At 42.7% G+C, this 24,015-nt stretch overlaps 2 protein-coding genes across 4 annotated transcripts in view; both read left to right on the top strand.

Annotated features, from left to right (window-relative positions):
- The window catches only part of LOC129826476 (clathrin heavy chain 1-like), a 59,728-nt gene extending 50,354 nt beyond the window's left edge, over positions 1-9,374 (top strand). For both annotated transcript variants that reach the window (XM_055887246.1, XM_055887245.1), the window contains one exon: positions 7,248-9,374. In XM_055887246.1, coding sequence (XP_055743221.1) covers positions 7,248-7,369 — 122 coding nt within the window. In that variant the 3' untranslated portion in view covers positions 7,370-9,374. The remainder of the gene's footprint in view (positions 1-7,247) is intronic.
- Positions 9,375-9,456: 82 nt separating this feature from the next.
- The window catches only part of LOC129826479 (tricarboxylate transport protein B, mitochondrial-like), a 37,893-nt gene continuing 23,334 nt past the window's right edge, over positions 9,457-24,015 (top strand). For both annotated transcript variants that reach the window (XR_008755040.1, XM_055887252.1), the window contains exon 1: positions 9,457-11,199. Coding sequence is in view for 1 of the 2 variants with exons in the window: in XM_055887252.1 (XP_055743227.1) it covers positions 11,088-11,199 (112 nt within the window). In the remaining variant the exon portion in view is untranslated. The remainder of the gene's footprint in view (positions 11,200-24,015) is intronic.

Here is a 24,015-nt window from a genome sequence, read left to right as displayed (position 1 = left end):
GTGTATAACTGTGTGTGTGTGTGTGTATGTATAACTGTGTGTATGTATAACTGTGTGTGTGTATGTATAACTGTGTGTGTGTGTGTATAACTGTGTGTGTGTGTATAACTGTGTGTGTGTGTATAACTGTGTGTGTGTGTATAACTGTGTGTATGTGTATAACTGTGTGTGTGTGTGTGTATGTATAACTGTGTGTGTGTGTGTATGTATAACTGTGTGTGTGTGTGTGTGTATGTATAACTGTGTGTGTGTGTGTGTGTATGTATAACTGTGTGTGTGTGTGTGTGTATGTATAACTGTGTGTGTGTGTGTATGTATAACTGTGTGTGTGTGTGTGTGTATAACTGTGTGTGTGTATAACTGTGTGTGTGTATAACTGTGTGTGTGTATAACTGTGTGTGTGTATAACTGTGTGTGTGTGTGTGTATTAATAACTGTGTGTGTGTGTGTGTATGTATAACTGTGTGTATGTATAAATGTGTGTGTGTGTGTGTATAACTGTGTGTGTGTGTATGTATAACTGTGTGTGTGTGTGTGTGTGTGTGTGTGTGTGTGTATGTTTAAGTGTGTGTGTGTGTATGTTTAAGTGTGTGTGTGTGTATGTATAACTGTGTGTGTGTGTGTATAACTGTGTGTGTGTGTATAACTGTGTGTGTGTATGTATAACTGTGTGTGTGTGTGTGTGTGTATAACTGTGTGTGTGTATAACTGTGTGTGTGTATAACTGTGTGTGTGTGTGTGTATTAATAACTGTGTGTGTGTGTGTGTATGTATAACTGTGTGTATGTATAAATGTGTGTGTGTGTGTGTATAACTGTGTGTGTGTGTATGTATAACTGTGTGTGTGTGTGTGTGTGTGTGTGTGTATGTTTAAGTGTGTGTGTGTGTATGTATAACTGTGTGTGTGTGTGTATAACTGTGTGTGTGTGTATAACTGTGTGTGTGTATGTATAACTGTGTGTGTGTGTGTGTGTGTGTGTATGTATAACTGTGTGTGTGTGTGTATGTATAACTGTGTGTGTGTATAACTGTGTGTGTGTGTGTGTATAACTGTGTGTGTGTGTGTATAACTGTGTGTGTATAACTGTGTGTGTGTATAACTGTGTGTGTGTATAACTGTGTGTATAACTGTGTGTGTGTGTGTGTGTATAACTGTGTGTGTGTGTGTGTGTGTGTGTATAACTGTGTGTGTGTGTGTGTGTGTGTGTATAACTGTGTGTGTGTGTGTGTGTATAACTGTGTGTGTGTATAACTGTGTGTGTGTGTTTGTGTATAACTGTGTGTGTGTGTGTGTGTGTGTGTATAACTGTGTGTGTGTGTGTGTGTATAACTGTGTGTGTGTGTGTGTATAACTGTGTGTGTGTGTGTGTGTATAACTGTGTGTGTGTGTGTGTGTATAACTGTGTGTGTGTGTGTGTGTGTGTATAACTGTGTGTGTGTGTGTGTGTGTGTATAACTGTGTGTGTGTGTGTGTGTGTGTATAACTGTGTGTGTGTATAACTGTGTGTGTGTATAACTGTGTGTGTGTGTGTATAACTGTGTGTGTGTGTGTGTGTGTGTGTATAACTGTGTGTGTGTATAACTGTGTGTGTGTATAACTGTGTGTGTGTATAACTGTGTGTGTGTGTGTGTATAACTGTGTGTGTGTATAACTGTGTGTGTGTGTATGTATAACTGTGTGTGTATGTATAACTGTGTGTGTGTGTGTATGTATAACTGTGTGTGTGTGTGTATGTATAACTGTGTGTGTGTGTGTATGTATAACTGTGTGTGTATGTATAACTGTGTGTATAACTGTGTGTGTGTGTGTATAACTGTGTGTGTGTGTGTATAACTGTGTGTGTGTATGTATAACTGTGTGTGTGTGTGTATAACTGTGTGTGTGTGTGTATGTATAACTGTGTGTGTGTGTGTGTGTGTGTGTGTGTGTGTGTGTATGTATAACTGTGTGTGTGTGTGTATGTATAACTGTGTGTATGTATAACTGTGTGTGTGTATGTATAACTGTGTGTGTGTATGTATAACTGTGTGTGTGTGTGTGTGTATGTATAACTGTGTGTGTGTGTGTGTGTATGTATAACTGTGTGTGTGTGTGTGTGTATGTATAACTGTGTGTGTGTGTATGTATAACTGTGTGTGTGTGTGTGTATAACTGTGTGTGTGTGTGTATAACTGTGTGTCTGTGTGTGTATGTATAACTGTGTGTGTGTGTATGTATAACTGTGTGTGTGTGTGTGTGTATGTATAACTGTGTGTGTGTATAACTTTTGTGTGTGTGTGTGTATAACTGTGTGTGTGTGTATGTATAACTGTGTGTGTGTGTGTATGTATAACTGTGTGTGTGTGTGTATGTATAACTGTGTGTGTGTGTGTATGTATAACTGTGTGTGTATGTATAACTGTGTGTATAACTGTGTGTGTGTGTGTATAACTGTGTGTGTGTGTGTATAACTGTGTGTGTGTATGTATAACTGTGTGTGTGTGTGTATAACTGTGTGTGTGTGTGTATGTATAACTGTGTGTGTGTGTGTGTGTGTGTGTGTATGTATAACTGTGTGTGTGTGTGTATGTATAACTGTGTGTGTATGTATAACTGTGTGTGTATGTATAACTGTGTGTGTGTATGTATAACTGTGTGTGTGTATGTATAACTGTGTGTGTGTGTGTGTGTATGTATAACTGTGTGTGTGTGTGTGTGTGTATGTATAACTGTGTGTGTGTGTGTGTGTATGTATAACTGTGTGTGTGTGTGTGTGTATGTATAACTGTGTGTGTGTGTATGTATAACTGTGTGTGTGTGTGTGTGTGTGTGTGTGTATAACTGTGTGTGTGTGTGTGTGTGTATAACTGTGTGTGTATGTATAACTGTGTGTGTGTGTATGTATAACTGTGTGTGTGTGTGTGTGTATGTATAACTGTGTGTGTGTATAACTGTGTGTGTGTGTGTATGTATAACTGTGTGTGTGTATAACTGTGTGTGTGTATGTATAACTGTGTGTGTGTGTGTATGTATAACTGTGTGTGTGTGTATAACTGTGTGTATGTATAACTGTGTGTGTGTATGTATAACTGTGTGTGTGTATGTATAACTGTGTGTATGTATAACTGTGTGTGTGTGTGTATGTATAACTGTGTGTGTGTGTGTATGTATAACTGTGTGTGTGTGTGTATGTATAACTGTGTGTGTGTGTGTATGTATAACTGTGTGTGTGTGTGTGTATGTATAACTGTGTGTGTGTGTGTGTGTGTGTGTGTGTGTATAACTGTGTGTGTGTGTGTGTGTGTGTATGTATAACTGTGTGTGTATGTATAACTGTGTGTATATGTGTGTATGTATGTATAACTGTGTGTATGTATAACTGTGTGTATATGTGTGTGTATAACTGTGTGTGTGTGTGTGTGTGTGTGTATAACTGTGTGTGTGTGTATAACTGTGTGTGTGTATAACTGTGTGTGTGTGTATAACTGTGTGTGTGTGTATAACTGTGTGTGTGTGTATAACTGTGTGTGTGTGTATAACTGTGTGTGTGTGTATAACTGTGTGTGTGTGTGTATAACTGTGTGTGTGTGTGTATAACTGTGTGTGTGTATGTATAACTGTGTGTGTGTATGTATAACTGTGTGTATGTATAACTGTGTGTGTGTGTGTATAACTGTGTGTGTGTGTGTATAACTGTGTGTGTGTGTGTATGTATAACTGTGTGTGTGTGTGTATGTATAACTGTGTGTGTGTGTGTATGTATAACTGTGTGTGTGTGTATGTATAACTGTGTGTGTGTGTGTATGTATAACTGTGTGTGTGTGTGTATGTATAACTGTGTGTGTGTGTGTATGTATAACTGTGTATGTATAACTGTGTGTGTGTGTGTGTGTGTGTGTGTGTGTATGTATAACTGTGTGTGTGTGTGTGTATGTATAACTGTGTGTGTGTGTGTATGTATAACTGTGTGTGTGTGTGTATGTATAACTGTGTGTGTGTGTATGTATAACTGTGTGTGTGTGTGTGTGTATGTATAACTGTGTGTGTGTGTGTGTGTATGTATAACTGTGTGTGTGTGTGTGTGTATGTATAACTGGGTGTGTGTGTGTGTGTGTATAACTGTCTGTGTGTGTGTATAACTGTGTGTGTGTGTGTGTGTGTATAACTGTGTGTGTGTGTGTGTGTGTGTGTATGTATAACTGTGTGTGTGTGTATGTATAACTGTGTGTGTGTGTATGTATAACTGTGTGTGTGTGTATGTATAACTGGGTGTGTGTATGTATAACTGGGTGTGTGTGTGTGTATAACTGGGTGTGTGTGTGTATAACTGGGTGTGTGTGTGTATAACTGTGTGTGTGTATAACTGTGTGTGTGTGTGTGTATGTATAACTGTGTGTGTGTGTGTGTATGTATAACTGTGTGTGTGTGTGTGTATAACTGTGTGTGTGTGTGTATAACTGTGTGTGTGTGTGTATGTATAACTGTGTGTGTGTGTGTATGTATAACTGTGTGTGTGTGTGTATGTATAACTGTGTGTGTGTGTGTATGTATAACTGTGTGTGTGTGTGTGTATGTATAACTGTGTGTGTGTGTGTATGTATAACTGTGTGTGTGTGTGTGTGTATGTATAACTGGGTGTGTGTGTGTATACCTGTGTGTGTGTGTATAACTGTGTGTGTGTGTGTATAACTGTGTGTGTGTGTGTATAACTGTGTGTGTATAACTGTGTGTGTGTGTGTGTATATCTGTTTGTGTGTGTATAACTGTGTGTGTGTGTGTGTATAACTGTGTGTGTGTGTGTGTGTGTATGTATAACTGTGTGTGTGTGTATGTATAACTGTGTGTGTGTGTGTGTGTGTGTATGTATAACTGTGTGTGTGTGTATGTATAACTGTGTGTGTGTGTGTATGTATAACTGTGTGTGTGTGTGTATGTATAACTGTGTGTGTGTGTGTATGTATAACTGTGTGTGTGTGTGTGTGTATGTATAACTGTGTGTGTGTGTGTGTATAACTGTGTGTATAACTGTGTGTGTGTGTGTATGTATGTATAACTGTGTGTGTGTGTATGTATAACTGTGTGTGTGTGTATGTATAACTGTGTGTGTGTGTATGTATAACTGTGTGTATGTATGTATAACTGTGTGTATGTATGTATAACTGTGTGTGTATGTATAACTGTGTGTGTATGTATGTATAACTGTGTGTGTGTGTGTGTGTGTGTGTGTGTGTGTGTGTGTATGTATGTATAACTGTGTGTGTGTGTGTATGTATAACTGTGTGTGTGTGTATGTATAACTGTGTGTGTGTGTGTATGTATGTATAACTGTGTGTGTGTGTGTGTATGTATGTATGTATAACTGTGTGTGTGTGTATGTATAACTGTGTGTGTGTATAACTGTGTGTGTATAACTGTGTGTGTGTATAACTGTGTGTGTGTATGTATGTATAACTGTGTGTGTGTGTGTGTATGTATAACTGTGTGTGTGTATGTATAACTGTGTGTGTGTGTATATGTATAACTGTGTGTGTGTGTGTGTATATGTATAACTGTGTGTGTGTGTATGTATAACTGTGTGTGTATGTATAACTGTGTGTGTGTGTATGTATAACTGTGTGTGTGTGTATGTATAACTGTGTGTGTGTATGTATAACTGTGTGTGTGTGTGTATAACTGTGTGTATGTATGTATAACTGTGTGTATATGTGTGTATGTATGTATAACTGTGTGTATATGTGTATATGTATGTATAACTGTGTGTATATGTGTGTATGTATGTATAACTGTGTGTATATGTGTGTATGTATGTATAACTGTGTGTGTGTGTGTGTATGTATGTATAACTGTGTGTGTGTGTATGTATGTATAACTGTGTGTGTGTGTATGTATGTATAACTGTGTGTGTGTGTATATGTATAACTGTGTGTGTGTGTATATGTATAACTGTGTGTGTGTGTATATGTATAACTGTGTGTGTGTGTATATGTATAACTGTGTGTATATGTGTGTATGTATGTATGTATAACTGTGTGTGTGTGTGTATATGTATAACTGTGTGTGTGTGTATAACTGTGTGTGTGTATGTATAACTGTGTGTGTGTATATGTATAACTGTGTGTGTGTATATGTATAACTGTGTGTATATGTATAACTGTGTGTATATGTATAACTGTGTGTATATGTATAACTGTGTGTATATGTATAACTGTGTGTGTGTGTGTGTATGTATAACTGTGTGTATATGTATAACTGTGTGTGTGTGTGTGTGTGTATGTATAACTGTGTGTGTATGTATAACTGTGTGTGTATGTATAACTGTGTGTGTATGTATAACTGTGTGTGTGTGTATAACTGTGTGTGTGTGTGTATAACTGTGTGTGTGTGTGTGTGTATAACTGTGTGTGTGTGTGTGTGTGTATAACTGTGTGTGTGTGTGTGTATGTATGTATAACTGTGTGTGTGTGTGTGTATGTATGTATAACTGTGTGTGTGTGTGTGTATGTATAACTGTGTGTGTGTGTGTGTATGTATAACTGTGTGTGTGTGTGTATGTATAACTGTGTGTGTGTGTGTGTATGTATAACTGTGTGTGTGTGTGTGTATGTATAACTGTGTGTGTGTGTGTGTATGTATGTATAACTGTGTGTGTGTATGTATGTATAACTGTGTGTGTGTATGTATGTATAACTGTGTGTGTGTGTATGTATGTATAACTGTGTGTGTGTGTGTGTGTGTGTATGTATAACTGTGTGTGTATGTATGTATAACTGTGTGTGTGTGTGTGTGTGTGTATGTATGTATAACTGTGTGTGTGTGTGTATGTATGTATAACTGTGTGTGTGTATGTATGTATAACTGTGTGTGTGTGTGTGTATGTATGGATAACTGTGTGTGTGTGTGTGTGTGTGTGTGTGTGTATATGTATGTATAACTGTGTGTGTGTGTGTGTGTGTGTATAACTGTGTGTGTGTGTATGTATGTATAACTGTGTGTGTGTGTGTGTATGTATGTATAACTGTGTGTGTGTGTGTGTATGTATGTATAACTGTGTGTGTGTGTGTGTGTATGTATGTATAACTGTGTGTGTGTGTGTGTGTATGTATGTATAACTGTGTGTGTGTGTGTGTGTATGTATGTATAACTGTGTGTGTGTGTGTGTATGTATGTATAACTGTGTGTGTGTGTGTGTATGTATGTATAACTGTGTGTGTGTATAACTGTGTGTGTGTGTGTATATGTATAACTGTGTGTGTGTGTACACATACAGGTCAACAGCTGATGTTGACAGCAGGTTCCGCTCCAGTGGCTCCCCAGCCAGGATATCCAGGAGGCTATGGATACGCTCCTCCAGGCTACCCCACCCAGCCCCCCTACAGCTACAACATGTAGACTACCCCACCCAGCCCCCCTACAGCTACAACATGTAGACTACCCCACCCAGCCCCCTTATGGGGCCCCCTATTCCCTGTTTTGTGCACTACGTTTGACCAGGGCCAATAGTGCTCCAGTCAGAAGTAGTGCACTATATAGGCTATAAGGTGTCCTTTTGGGTTGCAGATTATGTAGAGCATAAGGCCCCAGTAACCCCACATCCCAACCCCTCTTACCCAACCTGAATCACACTTACCCTACACAGGGATCAAATACATTACAGATGCAGCTTGCTTTCGGATTCAAAATGGATTCCCTGCCTTGAAACCCCTGATATACAATCTCTCTACTCTGAGACACACCTAGTCCACCTCTGAACACTCCAAACCCCACCACCATACCCAACTCTCTCAACCGAAAAGACCTCCACTTTGCTCCCATCTCCTCTCAATCCCCACCTCCTCTTGCTCCCCCTCCCTCTCCAATGGACTAGAGCAAGGCTAACTGACCCCTCTACTTAGGCTGGCCTGACCACCCCCCCCCCCCCCATTCACCACTGCACAGCATGGCGACAGCTCTTAGCTTTTATCTGTTAGCTATTTTCTCTAGGAGCTAACGTACACCACTCTGTCCAGGTATATTCTATCACTGTTCCATAGACAGTATCAACCATAGAGCATATTTTTTAAATATTTGTTTTTCTAGAGATGATAGAGTACTGGTAGTGAAGACTTTGTTACTGAGGAGCCAGAGAGGGTGTGGGTGAGGGGCTCATCACGGAGTGCCCCCGCCCTCTGAGCACAGCTAGGCCTTGTACAGGAGGTGTCAACTGAGTCATTTTTCACATTTGTTTCACGACTGTCTCCTACGTTTGTTTCATGACTGTCTCCTACGTTTGTTTCACGACTGTCTCCTACGTTTGTTTCACGACTGTCTCCTACGTTTGTTTCACGACTGTCTCCTACGTTTGTTTCACGACTGTTTCTGTTCAATAGTTTTTGTTTGTCCATCTGAACAGGTACTATGTTGAAGATGTAACACTATACAGTACTATGGACTAGGATCACTAGTTATTGGGATTATGGTGTACTTACTGTGTGTAGTTTATCGAGCATGTTGGGATCTGTTGACAACACCAAGACTGGGAAGGTTTGCATTGATTCTCCTCTCCAATGCTCTTGTGCTAGTTGATAATATCCAAGTCAACATGGACGTTTGGGTCTTTCCACTTAACACTGTGAGGTATGGTACACAATCCCACAGCTCTGGAGTTGATGATGATGATGATGTGAAACATAACTGCCATATGCTGATGTCTGTGCATGTGCTGCCAAACATATAATGCTGTAACAATGCAACCAGGAGCACAATTTCCATGTTATTCATTTAATAATAAGTATTACCTATGTTGTGTTCAAGGCTGAACAAAGGTATTTTGAAGCCTTTACTGTCCCACCACTGACACCAACTAACAGAATGGTGAAGAAATGCCAATATTACACAAAGGAGAATAAAAACATATGAGGGAATAGAACTCCTGTATATCCCTGTGCCAGTGGTCCAGAGCTATTTAATGTACTGAAAAAACATTGTAGAATTTAAGATATGTTGTGATACTTAAGGAAGAAGTTCAGTATGATGGAATACCATACAGTATGCATTGTCTATAGTGTATTGTTGTAGTTAGTCATAAACATGATACTTTTTAAAACTAAAATGACAATTTACAAAAAGAGCAGAATACAAACATTAAACTCTTCAGCACGATTGCTTGCAGCAGCCATCATTCTGGGGTTTGTTTTCTTCCTGTTCAAGTAGCACATGTCTAGTGAGAATGTTCTTGAAAACTACCGCCACGGTTTATGGGTAAATCTGGCCTCATGCATCCGGAGCTGTGCCACGACATTGTACAAATGTTGAATTGAGGTTTGTAGAAAACACTGAAATCTGACCTGTGTACACCCATTACTCTCTGTTCAAGTCAAGCTTTCTCAAGGATAATAAAGTTTACACACACACATTATCTGGCTTTGATCATTTCACAATGCTCCTAGTAGTAACCCCAGAGGGAACTTGGATGTCTGGTAATACCATGTGTTTGCATTGTCATACTATTAACTCCGGGTTTTCCTAAGAACCTTTGGTCATAAGGCCTACATAACACTGGCACAGACTGTCACAATAGTTCATCTCAGCTTATAACACTCCCTCCTGGCTGTTCATGAAGTGTTATGTCATTGATATGTTGTGTGGCGCTTATGATGAATAGTGCAAGCAAAGTGTATGGAGTAAGTTGACAATGCAATCTGACTTACTGCCTTGGGGGGCATTGGTCATCAGCAAACGTCTGAGATCAGGTTTGGTGTTGAGCGGTTTTCTCCACTTCAAGGATGTTCTTGCTTCTTTTAGTTCTGACAATGCAATCAATACTATACAATGGACTGTATATCTGTTTCTATTCTATCCAACTGGTTGTTGTCTTGCACTGCAGAAATCCTCTAGCAGCCTAGCTACTCCTATGAAATGACAAGTCAGGGGAGTTTGTAAAAGCACATATAGGTCTGTAACCAGGCCAGACTACTCCATGGCAAGACTTCACTCTACTAGAACTGTTCCAGGACCAGTCCTGAGGGTCTGTCTGATGAAGGTCTCTGACCGATACGTCAGGCTATGTTTTTAACTTTGGATTTACAATAAATAGTGGAGAGAGTGTTGTGACTTGTGCCCTCAACTTCTGATGCCACAGTCCTGAGGATCACCAGCTGAAGCTGAGGAGCAAAACTGGCCCTGGATCAGTGGAGTTGAAATGTACTGCTGCACTTTGTCCACATCCTGGGAACAACTACAGATGGAGAAACTGGCCCTGGATCAGTGGAGGTGAAATGTAGTGCTGCACTTTGTCCTCATTCTGGGAACTACTACTGATGGAGAAACTGCCTTTTTGTACACTTGTTGTACTAGGCCTTCTGTACAGGCTACATCAATGCAAAGCAGCATCTATTCAACTTGATAATCAGAATAGATAAGTGAAAAATTGGTTATGGTAACAAAATAAAAAATTATGTAAGCATAGGTCTTATTTGTAAAGGAGGTTTGGAACAAAAGAAAATGGTTGATGGTTTAAACTTTATTTTTATATGATTTTTCTATTCATAGCAAGACAGCAATCTGTATGAATATTGTTGTGGATGCAGTCTTCTCATGGATGTAGCCTATAAGGAGGATGGATGTCACTGAGGCACACCACTTGATTGATGGTGTTTTGGGTCTGAGGCGCCTTTGTACCACGGCTCGCTCTTGCTCTGGTGGGAGCAGGGTGGAGGAAGGTGCTATTTCAACATGACGCTCTCTACTGGGGCTGATACTTTAATTGACATCGCTGTGTGTTTGTTTGCTGAACTGAGAAATGTATTGCTTTGCTAATGTATTCCTTTTTGCGAGTTGACGCGTACAAGGATGTGACGCGCCTAGACTAGAGAGAGAGAGAGAGACACAGCCCCGCCCTTCTCCTGGTGTGGAACGAAAATGCCCCGTCTCTCCTCCCTCGGCTCCAGGGATAGATAGGCTTTCTCCCCGCAACTGCGAGCTGTGTAGTAGCTTACTGTCCACATACAGCGGATGTCTGACATGATATCCATGGTATGCACTGAACGTTATATCAACTAGAAACTAGTTTAAGGACTTTCGTAGACTTAGTTTATATCTAGATAGATATTGGTTTAATTATTTATTGACAATGGAAGGAAACAGTAAATTCACCAGCCTCTTTCACAGACCCAGGTGTCTGGCGGCGGCGGCACCTGGAGGAAAAGCGAAATTAACTCACCCAGGGAAGGCAATTCTAGCAGGTAAGTTTTGTCATCCTTTGTTCAGACATCACCTATTGCCAATAGAGATGACTTAACATTTTTCAGATACACACTAAAGTGACTTTACTGTATAGCGCATCGTCGTGGAGAGAAAGCATTAGCCTGTATAATAAAGTAACATTGTTTCTGAATAAAGTAACATTGTTTCTGATCATGTCACTTTCACTTGACAGCCAGGGGTTGTTGTAAATGATGTACTGACGATGTTTCATTGGAAGCCGTGCACGAAGCGAGAGCGTCCATTTGAATAAGTTAGAACTGTCAACTGTCATGTGTTGTATTGTGTTCAACAGTTAATTCACAACAAAAACTGGAATATGCTAGTCTTCGGTGTTATTATTGTCAGTTTAACATGCACTGTATGTTTGCATTTCAATAAAGAGGCGATTAGCTTAGCTGCCTGTAGAGCGCGTGACAAAATAGTGGAACTCTTTTTAGACTAGTAGGCTACATGGAACTGTTGAATTGTAGGCTTTATTATTATTCACTTAATATTATTTAGATTCTAATGAATACGATTTCGAATATACTTTAACATTGATGATTATGAAATTATCTTATGATCTTTTCTGTAACTGACTGTCGTAACACTAGCCTTCTAATACTGTATTGCAAAACAACTGCCTGGTTATGAAAGGACACCACAAAGCCAACACCCCTCATTCCCCCCCCCCCCCCCCCCCCCCCCTAGCGGCAGACAGTAGTTACTCAGGTAGAAGGACTGGGGAATGCTGAAATGTTTACCTCCTGCATATGTTAGGATATACAGATCCTTCATTCATGTTACTGTGCAATTTACCTGAGATGACAAAGAGCATCTGTTGCATCTCCATCTGGTTCAGAGGAATTAACAGGTAGACTTTTAGCAGGCCAAGGCATGTATTCCCCACTCTGCAGCCCTGTTCTTTTAGGCAGCAGACACAGTCATCTTTCTCGGGTGTATCCTTCTCTGAAATTACATGTTTCTCCTCTGGACTGCCCCCTCCACACAGTGAAATTAAAACGAATAACCCTGAAATTGGACTGGAATGTCTTTGAAGTAAAACCACCCAAAACCACCACCTCTGTCCCTGAAGAAAGACCATAACAAGCATTGGATGAGGATCAAATATAGAAACCCAAGCACTGTGGACTGAGCAGGAGAATGTCTCTAAAATGAGTATTGACATCAGACATCTACCTATTAGTAGTAGTAGGCTAGTAGCCTTCATCTCTGAAACCTCCATTGCTGTGAGGGATACTGGTAGAGCGAGGTCTTAAGACATTCTCAAGCACTGAATTAAATAATCTGTTTTCTACTTGTGTCCTTATCCTGCCTGGCTGGCAGGGTCCCTCTCCGTATCCCCAAACTGCTACGGATGGATCAGTGCACTGACATTATTCTGTTACTCTGATCTAGTCCAGTGATCACTGCTAGTTACCTTCAACCACATCACACTGGATATATTTAAATGTAGACCATGCTGAAGGAGAGAGATGCTGTCCTTCGATGATGCTATTAAGTTAAATTAAGGCTTCAGGAATCTGGGGTTGTGCTTGTACTATACATAAACCATTGATATGCCATTTGGTTTCAGTAGTTTGATTACAGAGTTGCCATACACTAGGCCTACATGTAGAAAGCATGAGATTCACAATAAACATATTCCTCAGTGGCGTGAGTGCATGTATAAAAAGGCAGAATCAGGTCTGTTATAGTGGAGGACTAGGTTGAATAATGCAGTAGTAATATACAAACTATTACAGACTCTTAGTAATGCTGCAGTATGCAGTTATAACATAGGCTCCTATCCCATACATACTCTTCCATAGGATATTACGCATATTGGTTTGTCAAAGTAACCTCAGACTGAACCTGGTTGCATTTGAAACTCATGACCCCCCCCCCCCCCCCACACACACACACACATTGTGTGTGATTAGAGTGAGGCAGGGCAGGCTGGTGCATTTCGAGGCCTTGAGAGGCACCCTCATGGTGAGGCACCCTCATGGAGAGGCACCCTCATGGAGAGGCACCCTCATGGAGAGGCACCCTCATGGAGAGGCACCCTCATGGAGAGGCATTTAGCACCACTCTATTGATTACAGCCTTGACAAGAGACCACAGTGACCCTGACAAACCTTGTACTGTAGTAATGTTGTTCCAACTGTGGAGCAACAATAAAACCGGCCAGCATGCACAGTTTCATACAGTACTCTTTGGTACTGCAGGTTTGTGCAACCTTTTTTTCTCTGTAGATATCCTTTCACAATCCTAACAGCCTATGGTGCCATTTCACACACAGTCTCTCCGGACTCTCCTCCTCTCAGCTATTGGTACATTTAAATGAGGCCATCCATCTAGATGATAGATTGGAGAAACCCGCCTGGCCTCCTCCCTCCCTTCCTATCCTTTCAACCAGACTAACCAGACAAGCTGGCTGGGAACGCTAACAGCCGAAACAGGCTCCATCTTTCTTCACTCTCTCTGTCAGCCCAACTCTTATTTAACCTGTTTGTGTAGTTGTACACTCCACTCTTTAAAGTCAGTTGATTACTCCTTATCTATAGAATATATTTCTCTCTCTTTCTCTGTTTTTCTTACTGTCTGAATCTATGGGTGCAAATTTAGGGGAAGACCAAGAATATTTTGTTATTTTGTTTAATGGCTTGTGTATGTATGTTTAGTATATGAGTGTGTGTTGAAATCACACTGTGGTACCCTAGGAACTGATCTACTCAGAGAAGGAGTCGCTATGACTCAGTGAGATAAAAGCAATCAGGTAAAATGCACTTGTGTTTACAACTCTGACCTGAGATATTACTCAATCAACAGCCAAGCCAATGATTTACTACGCCAAGATACAGAATCCCCCTGACACCCGGTTTGACAGTTAATAAATCTGACAAGCACTTCTCTCAGTGCCTAGACATGGAACCACAGCTATATCTGGTTATTTAACCCTGCACTCAGAGTGGTAATGAGTGTGTGTGTGTGTGTGTGTGTATGCAAGAGATTGTGAGTGTGTGCTGCTTGTTAGAACCCTCTCTCCTTTGCCTGCAGTCTTTTCTCAGTAACTGGCTGAGGCCCAAAGTACATATCCTTGAGAGTATCCTTGTTGGCCCTAGGACCACAGCAAGACATTATCTTTCTGTGCCAATTACATAAACTTGGTTGTTTGAACTCAGGGCCGTAGATAAAGACCATAGCCTGGATGCCTCTAGTATGACTCCATGTGTCTGGTGCCATAACAGACCTAGCTTAGCTTGTGAGAAATATTCCACTTTTGGGACTGATGTAATGCAAGATGGGATGAGAGGATTTAAAAAAAAAAAAGTTATTTAACCTTAATTTAACTAGGCAAGTCAGTAAATAACAAATTCTTATTTACAATGATGGCCTACCGGATGGAGTGAGTTAGTGAGAGAGAGGGGGAGAGCGAGAGGAGAGAGAGCATGTCTTCTTAGATGACATCTGGCATTGTAAAATAAACATTGTTTAGTCTTAGCTAATGGTGCTGTCTCACCCTTACAGTAACCCACTGCGCGTGCGTGCGTTGGTCTCTTGTATAGGCCTGGAGGCACTGGGGGGAAGTTATATGGACAGAACATTGAGAGTCGTAGCTTAATGGAAGAAAAGTCGTACATCTCTTACAAACCCAGACAATGGCAATGAGGCACATTTCTACATGAAGGGTGTATGAGCTCTTTTAACTCCCTCTCCTGGGCTCAGCAGCCAATGGTGATGGCCGATGTTGAGAGGTGGAGGCTATGATATGAGACAGGATTGGCCTGGAGCTGAGAACTTTAAATGGGTTTCTGGTCCTGATTTTCTTTGCATTTGTGTGTTCCTTTGTAGTAGAGGTTTTTATTGTCAAACAATGTGTGTATGTATGTGTGTGTTTGTGTGCGTGTGCATATGTGCGTGTGTGTGAGGTCTGAGAGAGTACTGTATTGCTCTGTGTTTGTAACTTTCTCTCGCTCTCGCTCTCTCACTCGCTCTCGCTCTCGCTCTCTCACTCTTACTGTTAGGGTTGCGAAAGTTCAACTGAGATAGGAACAATACCACACCTGAACTTGGTTAAAATAATTGTTTAATTCAAAAGTTAATAAATGGCAAATACATCTTTCGTATATACGGGTTCACTGCACCACCCCGCAGGGTGGAACAAGGAACTGATTTGTTTCTGACAAAGATAGTATATTATACTCGTGACAGAGATAGTTCCCGCTTCCGAGCCGGCCTGTCAGAGTAGAGACTGGGCGTGGTTTAGACTCACCCAGCCTATCGTTGATGTTGGCACATAAGCTGGTCCCAGCTTTTTTGCGCTTTCTGGTGTCCTTTCGCTGTTGCTGTGTAGATTACGCTCCTTCACCCCAGAGACTGGGGTCAGACAGTTTTATAACATTGTCTGAGATATCTGCACCTGTATACATTGTCCACTGTTCTCGCTCAAGGCTAACTACAGCTTCTCAGCACTCTTATCTGAGCTAACTGTTACTTCCAGCACACACACACAGACATCCAGGCGCCCAGACCAACAGTTTGTCAATATCCAATCACATATGATATAGTTGCTAATCACGTTTGTTATAGTATTCAATCACATATGATATAGTTGCTAATCACGTTTGTTATAGTATTGGGTTATAGTGCATGACTCAGAACCTCACATATGTTCTTCGTGTGTATAGCTTATCTGTTATTGTCCATTGTACACCACAGTCAGCGATCTCATGATTCACCCCCTCCTGTGTCTCTCTAAGATTAGCACAGTCTCGGTCACACAGTACAGCGCCCACACTACTGATACTTTGTTGCATACACACACATATTTCATACACACACACATTTCAGGCTGTGGCCTCATGGTTAGACAGAGCACTGGTAAAAGTGAGAACAATGGAAAATGCAGGTTCACAAGAGTCAGCAATTCAAACTTTAATGCATAAGAAGCCCTACTAGCTTATAGTTAGTTAAGCGTGTCAAAAAACCTTATAAAAACCCCACATTACTCTTGCCGCAGGGCAGCCAGTTAAGTTCTTTGAGTGGCTGTCTCCTCTTAGACTCAGAGGGCTTGTCAAAGTGTGCACTCACTCCCTGCTCATTCATACCCCACTGAACTCTGCACACTATGCACTAGGCAATACACTCTGAATCTACGACTCATGACCCACCAGCGCCTTTGGGGGCAAGACGTCAAATCATGATACACCTGTTGTCCTTTCTGTCAGACACATACACACACACTCTCTCTCTCTCTCTCTCTCTCTCTCTCTCTCTCTCTCTCTCTCTCTCTCTCTCTCTCTCTCTCTCTCTCTCTCTCTCTCTCACACACACACACCTCTCTCTCTCTCTCTCTCTCTCTCTCTCTCTCACCTCTCTCTCTCTCACACCTCTCTCTCTCTCTCTCTCTCTCTCTCTCTCACCTCTCTCTCTCTCTCTCACCTCTCTCGCTCTCTCATCTCTCTCTCTCTCTCTCTCTCTCTCTCTCTCTCTCTCTCTCTCACCTCTCTCTCTCTCTCTCTCTCTCTCTCACCTCTCTCTCTCATCTCTCTCTCTCTCTCACTTACTGTTTTAGGAAAACACAACAACATTGCCAGAACAACGTCAGACTCCGTCCATCCAGTCTGCAGGGAATGGCCTACTGGAGGGTTAGAAGCAGTTCAAAAGATTTTCCATGTAAAATTAATAGACATGTGTAATTAAACATTAGTGTAGGGTTTGGGAGTGATGTTTTGAACAGGCGAAGCCTAAAAAGGAAGACGATAGATGAATAATTCCTTTCATCTTTCAGAAGAGGCAAACAGAAATATTAAGACTGTATTAATACATCATGTTTGATGTTAAGACCTCTGGCTATGGTCTACATTGGGGTTGAGGAATAAGACATGTGGCACCATCTTTCTACACTCTCTCCTGTATTCTCATCTCTCTTCACACCAGGTCCCTGATAAACCTATTTTACATAAATGAGATGAGCCTGGATAACTAAAGGTATAGAGAGGGTTTTCGGGTAATTTGGTGTCCTGGCTTTTGCACATTATAGTGTTCTGGTCCATATATGTATATGATTAAATGTATGAGTTGGCCTGAAAAAAACTTGTAGTTTGATCTCTCACTCGCTCTCTCTGTTGTTGAAGAACATATGTCATTTTAATGTGACTAGTCTGGATAAATAAGAATACATTTAAAGTACAAATGATTTCCCCCCCTGTTTAGTATTATTTGTGTTTTGGTTCTTGCATGTTATGGTCCATAACATTTCCATAAACTGTGTTCTGGTCCATAAACTGTGGGGTTGCCACATTTGTTTATGTTTATTGGTTGCCAGGTTGGGTGATTTGAAAGTTTGTTTTTCTCAGTGAACAGGAGCAGATGTGGCCAACACTCATTAGAGTTACCTCAACAGCAGGCAGATAGATAGAGAAGACCTCTGAAGTGCTATCTCCCTCTCTCTTTGCCATCATTGTAAATAAGAATTTGTTCTTAATTGACATGTCTGGATAAATAAATAATAAATAAATAAATGCACTTATTTACTCCCTCTCCCTCTTATATATATATCTTTAAGAAGCCCTCCTCTTCTCCACTCATTACCTGTATTAACTGCACCTGTTTGAACTCGTTACCTGTATAAAAGACACCTGTCCACACACTCAATCAAACAGACTCCAACCTCTCCACAATGGCCAAGACCAGAGAGCTGTGTAAGGACATCAGGGATAAAATTGTAGACCTGCACAAGGCTGGGATGGGCTACAGGACAATAGGCAAGCAGCTTGGTGAGAAGGCAACAACTGTTGGCGCAATTATTAGAAAATGGAAGAAGTTCAAGATGACGGTAAATCAACCTCGGTCTGGGGCTCCATGCAAGATCTCACCTCGTGGGGCATCAATGATCATGAGGAAGGTGAGGGATCAGCCCAGAACTACACGGCAGGACCTGATCAATGACCTGAAGAGAGCTGGGACCGCAGTCTCAAAGAAAACCATTAGTAATACATTACGCCGTCATGGATTAAAATCCTGCAGCGCACGCAAGGTCCCCCTGCTCAAGCCAGCGCATGTTCAGGCCCGTCTGAAGTTTTCCAATGACCATCTGGATGATCCAGAAGAGGAATTGGAGAAGGTCATGTGGTCTGATGAGACAAAAATAGAGCTTTTTGGTCTAAACTCCACTCGCCGTGTTTGGAGGAAGAAGAAGGATGAGTACAACCCCAAGAACACCATCCCAACCGTGAAGCATGGAGGTGGAAACATCATTCTTTGGGGATGCTTTCTGCAAAGGGGACAGGACGACTGCACTGTATTGAGGGGAGGATGGATGGGGCCATGTATCGCGAGATCTTGGCCAACAACCTCCTTCCCTCAGTAAGAGCATTGAAGATGGGTCGTGGCTGGGTCTTCCAGCATGACAACGACCCGAAACACACAGCCAGGGCAACTAAGGAGTGGCTCCGTAAGAAGCATCTCAAGGTCCTGGAGTGGCCTAGCCAGTCTCCAGACCTGAACCCAACAGAAATAATCTTTGGAGGGAGCTGAAAGTTCGTATTGCCCAGCGACAGCCCCGAAACCTGAAGGATCTGGAGAAGGTCTGGATGGAGGAGTGGGCCAAAATCCCTGCTGCAGTGTGTGCAAACCTGGTCAAGAACTACAGGAAACATATGATCTCTGTAATTGCAAACAAAAGTTTCTGTACCAAATATTAAGTTCTGCTTTTCTGATGTATCAAATACTTATGTCATGCAATAAAATGCAAATTAATTACTTAAAAATCATACAATGTGATTTTCTGGATTTTTGATTCCGTCTCTCACAGTTGAGAGTAGTGTATCAAATACTTGTTCTCCCCACTGTATCTTACCTCTCTCTCTCTCTCTCTGTATCTCTCTCTCTGTATCTCTCTCTCTCTTTCTGTCTCTCCTCCATGTTTGATCTAATAGTGTGTAATGGTGTGAAAAGTGCCTATGGATGGCTTGGCTGGGATGTGTGTCTACTGCTGGGCTGCAGCCTATCCACTCAACCAGGTCCACAGTTATACAGTGCCTTTAGAAAGTATTCATACCCCTTGACTTGGGGTAATATATAAAAAAATATATATATCCATTTTAAATTCAGGCTGTAACACAACAAAATGTGGAAAAAACCAAGGCGTATGAACACTTTCTGAAGGCACTGTACATGCTCTGGACTGACGATCAGCCTCAGTGGTGTGTGTGTGTGTGTGTGTGTGTGTGTGTGTGTGTGTGTGTGTGTGTGTGTGTGTGTGTGTGTGTGTGTGTGTGTGTGTGTGTGTGTGTGTGTGTGTGTGCTCTGAGTCGATGTGATGCAAGCACGAAACCAGCTGTGAAGTCTGAAGGTTGTTGATTTAAACTATAAATCTGCTTTGCGTGTGTGTGAGAGATGGTAATGTTCACATTGTTTCCTTTCTCTTCTCCTTTTTTGCTTTTTTTGTTTTCATTTTGGCCGTGTCATCATTTGCCAAGTGTGCTAGCCTGCGGTCGTCAACAATCACGCGATCGCCGAGTTGACTTTTAAAACACAGGAACGTTTGCTGTAACTCTGGTGTCCTGTATGGTGGATGGGTTAAATTAAGGGTAAGGGTGGACAGGGTTGGGTAGGGCTCTATTTAGGTGTTATTTATATGAGGTGATACACTCCTTCACTGTTACCTTGTGTTTAATACACTCCTGCAAATAAACTCACTAGTTCCTCTATCAAAATGTACTGACGAAAATAGCTGGTGCTGGTGTAACTGAGTCAGGTTTGTAGGCCTCCTTGCTCGCACACACTTTTTCAGTTATGCGCACAGATTTTCTATATGATTGAGGTCAGGGCTTTGTGATGGCCACTCCAATACCTTGACTTTGTTGTCTTTAAACTATGTTGCCACAACTTTGGAAGTATGCTTGGGGTCATTGTCCATTTGGAAGACCCATTTGCGACCAAGCTTTAACTTCCTGACTGATGTCTTTCTTCAATATATACACATAATTTCCCTGCCTCATGATGCCATCTATTTTGTGAAGTGCAGCAGTCCCTCCTGCAGCAAAGCACCCCCACAACATGATGCTGCCACCCCCGTGCTTCACGGTTGGGATGGTGTTCTTCGGCTTGCAAGTCTCCCCCTTTTTCCTCCAGACATAATGATGGTCATTATGGCCAAACAGTTCTATTTTTGGTTCATCAGACCAGAGGACATTTCTCCAAAAAGTACAACCTTTCTTCCAATGTGCAGTTGCAAACCGTAGTCTGGCTTTTTTATGGCGGTTTTGGAGCAGTGGCTTCTTCCTTGCTGAGCGGCCTTTCAGGTTATGTCGATATAGGACTCGTTTTACTGTGGATATAGATACTTTTGTACCTGTTTCCTCCAGCATGTTCACAAGGTCCTTTGCTGTTGTTCTGGGATTGATTTGCACTTTTCGCACCAAAGTACGTTTATCTCTAGGGGACAGAACGCGTCTCCTTCCTGAGCGGTATGATGGCTGCGTGGTCCCATGGTGTTTATACTTGCATACTATTGTTTGTACAGATGAACACGGTACCTTCAGGCATTTTGGAAATTGCTCCAAATGATGAACCAGACTTGTGGTCTACAATTTGGCTGATTTCTTTTGATTTGCCCATGATGTCAAGCAGAGGCACTGAGTTTGAAGGTAGGCCTTGAAATACATTCACAGATACACCTCCAATTGACTCAAATTCTGTCAATTAGCGACTCAGAAGCTTCTTAAGCCATGACATAATTTTCTGGATTTTTCAAGCTGTTTAAAGGCACTGTAAACGTAGTGTATGTAAAGTTTTGACCCATTGTGATACAGTGAATTATAAGTGAAATAATCTGTCTGTGAACAATTGTTGGAAAGATTACTTGTGTCATGCACAAAGTATATGTCCCAACCGACAAAACTATAGTTTGTTAACAAGAAATTTGTGGAGTGGTTGAAAAACGAGTTTTAATGACTCCAACCTAAGTGTATGTACACTTCCGACTTCAACTGTATATCCTAGTTGTCTGATTGTGTCACGCCCTGACCTTAGATATCTCTGTTTTTCTATGTATTTTGGTTAGGTCAGGGTGTGACTAGGGTGGGTACGCTAGTTTTTGTATGTCTAGGGTTTTTGTATGTCTTGGGGTTTTGTATGTCTATGTTGGCCTGATATGGTTCCCAATCAGAGACAGCTGTTTATCGTTGTCTCTGATTGGGGATCATATTTAGGTAGCCATTTTCCTAATTTGTATTGTGGGATCTTGTTTTTGTATAGTTGCCTTGTGCACTGCAATACTGCACGTTTGTTGTATTCTTTGTTGTAAGTTTCACTATTAAAGAATGTGGAACTCTACGCACGCTGCGCCTTGATCCGATCCTTTCAATGAACGTGACAGATTGGTTTACATGCTGTGCATGCTCTGTATTTGATAGCCCCTCTCTCTGTCCCTGCAAAGCCTCTCTCCCAGTGACTGCTGGGTAGGAAATGGTAAACTGGTTTCTAGGTACATCAATTCCCACTAATAACAAGTGTCAGTGTCATATGAAAACACATTGATTTTGTGAACTGACACAGAAAGGTAGAGAGAGAGCACAGCCTAGGGAAGAGGTAGAGAGAGAGAGGGTGAGAGAGAGGGGGGGGACTGGTGGAGAGAGAGGGGGAGGGTGAGAGGGGGAACTGGCAGAGAGAGAGGAGGAGAGCGGGAGGGTGAGAGAGAGAGCACAGCCTAGGGAAGAGGTAGAGAGAGAGGGTGAGAGAGAGGGGGACTGGCAGAGAGAGAGGAGTTAGGGAGGGTGAGAGAGAGGGTGGAACTGGCAGAGAGAGACAAGGAGAGAGGGAGGGTGAGAGAGAGCACAACCTAGAGAAGAGGTATAGAGAGAGGGGGGGGACTGGCAGAGAGAGAGAAAGCGAGAGGGAAGTGAGAGAGAGGGGGGAACTGGCAGGGAGGGAGAAGGAGAGAGGGAGGGTGAGAGAGAGGGGGGACCTGGCAGAGAGAGAGAGAAGCAGAGAGGGAAGGTGAGAGAGAGGGGGGAACTGGCAGAGAGAGAAGGAGAGAGGGAAGGTGAGAGAGAGGGGGAACTGGCAGAGAGAGAGAAGGAGAGAGGGAGGGTGAGAGAGCGGGGGGACCTGGCAGAGAGAGAGAGAAGCAGAGAGGGAAGGTGAGAGAGAGGGGGGACCTGGCAGAGAGAGAGAGAAGCAGAGAGGGAAGGTGAGAGAGAGGGGGGAACTGGCAGGGAGAGAGGGAAGGTGAGAGAGAGGGGGGAACTGGCAGAGAGAGAGGGGGGAACTGGCAGAGAGAGAGAGAAGCAGAGAGGGAAAGTGAGAGAGAGGGGGGAACTGGCAGAGAGAGAGAGAAGCAGAGAGAGAAGGTGAGAGAGAGGGGGGACCTGGCAGAGAGAGAGAGAAGCAGAGAGGGAAGGTGAGAGAGAGGGGGGACCTGGCAGAGAGAGAGGAGAATGTTCTGTTTTCTGTGTCTGGTTCAGGAATATATCAAGATGAAAGGTCTGCTCATTCAGCTGTGGTATAGTACTGCTGGAGTTGGATGGTTATGGCAAACATGGGTTGGATGGCAAACATATTCCTGTATGTCTGATGAGAATTAATCATCTGAGTTTTGTTAGTGTGCATGCATATGTATTTGTGATGGAGACACTGCTTCCCCAATAGCCTTCACATGTAAAAGTGTTGTAGTACTGTCTGGCATGAATGAAGTCTAATGTAGACATACAGTGCATTCGGAAAGTTATCAGACCCCTGACTTTTTCCAGATTTTGTTTCGTGACAGGTTGATGAATGCTCCATCAGTCTTCCAATCCTTTGTAGATGAGATTTTCAGGGACCTGCACGAGCAGGGTGTAGTGGTGTATATGGATGACATTCTGATATACTCCGCTACACCCGCCGAGCATGTGTCCCTGGTGCGCAGGGTGCTTGGTCGTCTGTTGGAGCATGACCTGTACGTCAAGGCTGAGAAATGCCTGTTCTTCCAACAGTCTGTCTCCTTCCTAGGGTACCGCATTTCCACCTCAGGGGTGGAGATGGAGAGTGACCGCATTTCAGCCGTGCGTAATTGGCCGAGTCCCACCACGGTAAAGGAGGTGCAGCGGTTTCTAGGGTCTGCCAATTACTACCGGAAGTTTATCCAGGGTTTTGGTCAGGTAGCGGCTCCCATTACCTCACTGCTGAAGGGGGGACCGGTACGTTTGCAGTGGTCGGCTGAGGCGGACAGGGCTTTTGGTCATCTGAGAGCTCTGTTTACCTCGGCTCCCGTGCCGGCCCATCCAGATCCCTCTTTTGCGTTCATAGTGGAGGTGGACGCGTCCGAGGCTGGGATAGGAGCCATGCTCTCTCAGCGCTCGGGTACGCCACCGAAGCTCCGCCCCTGTGCTTTCTTCTCGAGGAATCTCAGCCCGGCGGAGCGAAACTATGACGTGGGGGACCGGTAGCTGTTGGCTGTCGTCAAGGCTTTGAATGCACTGGCTTGAGTAGGCTAAACACCCTTTTTTCATCTGGACTGACCACCGCAATCTGGAGTACATCCGGGCGGCGAGGAGACTGAACCCTCGCCAGGCAAGGTGGGCCATATTTTTTACCTGTTTTGTTTTCACCCTTTCTTACAGACCAGGTTCCCAGAATGTGAAGGCAGACACACTGTCCCGGCTGTATGACACAGAGGAGCGGCCCATTGATCCCACCCCCATACTCCCGGCCTCCTGCCTGGTGGCGCAGGTAGTGTGGGAGATGGACGTGGACATTGAGCAGGCGCTACGTGCAGAGCCCACTCCCCTCCAGTGTCACACTGGTCGTCCGTACGTTCCGTC

This window comes from Salvelinus fontinalis, chromosome 28 (assembly GCF_029448725.1).
Source record: "Salvelinus fontinalis isolate EN_2023a chromosome 28, ASM2944872v1, whole genome shotgun sequence".
Lineage (NCBI taxonomy): Eukaryota > Metazoa > Chordata > Actinopteri > Salmoniformes > Salmonidae > Salvelinus > Salvelinus fontinalis.
Note: the sequence above shows the minus strand (reverse complement) of the source record. Positions and strands in the feature narration are given on the sequence as shown.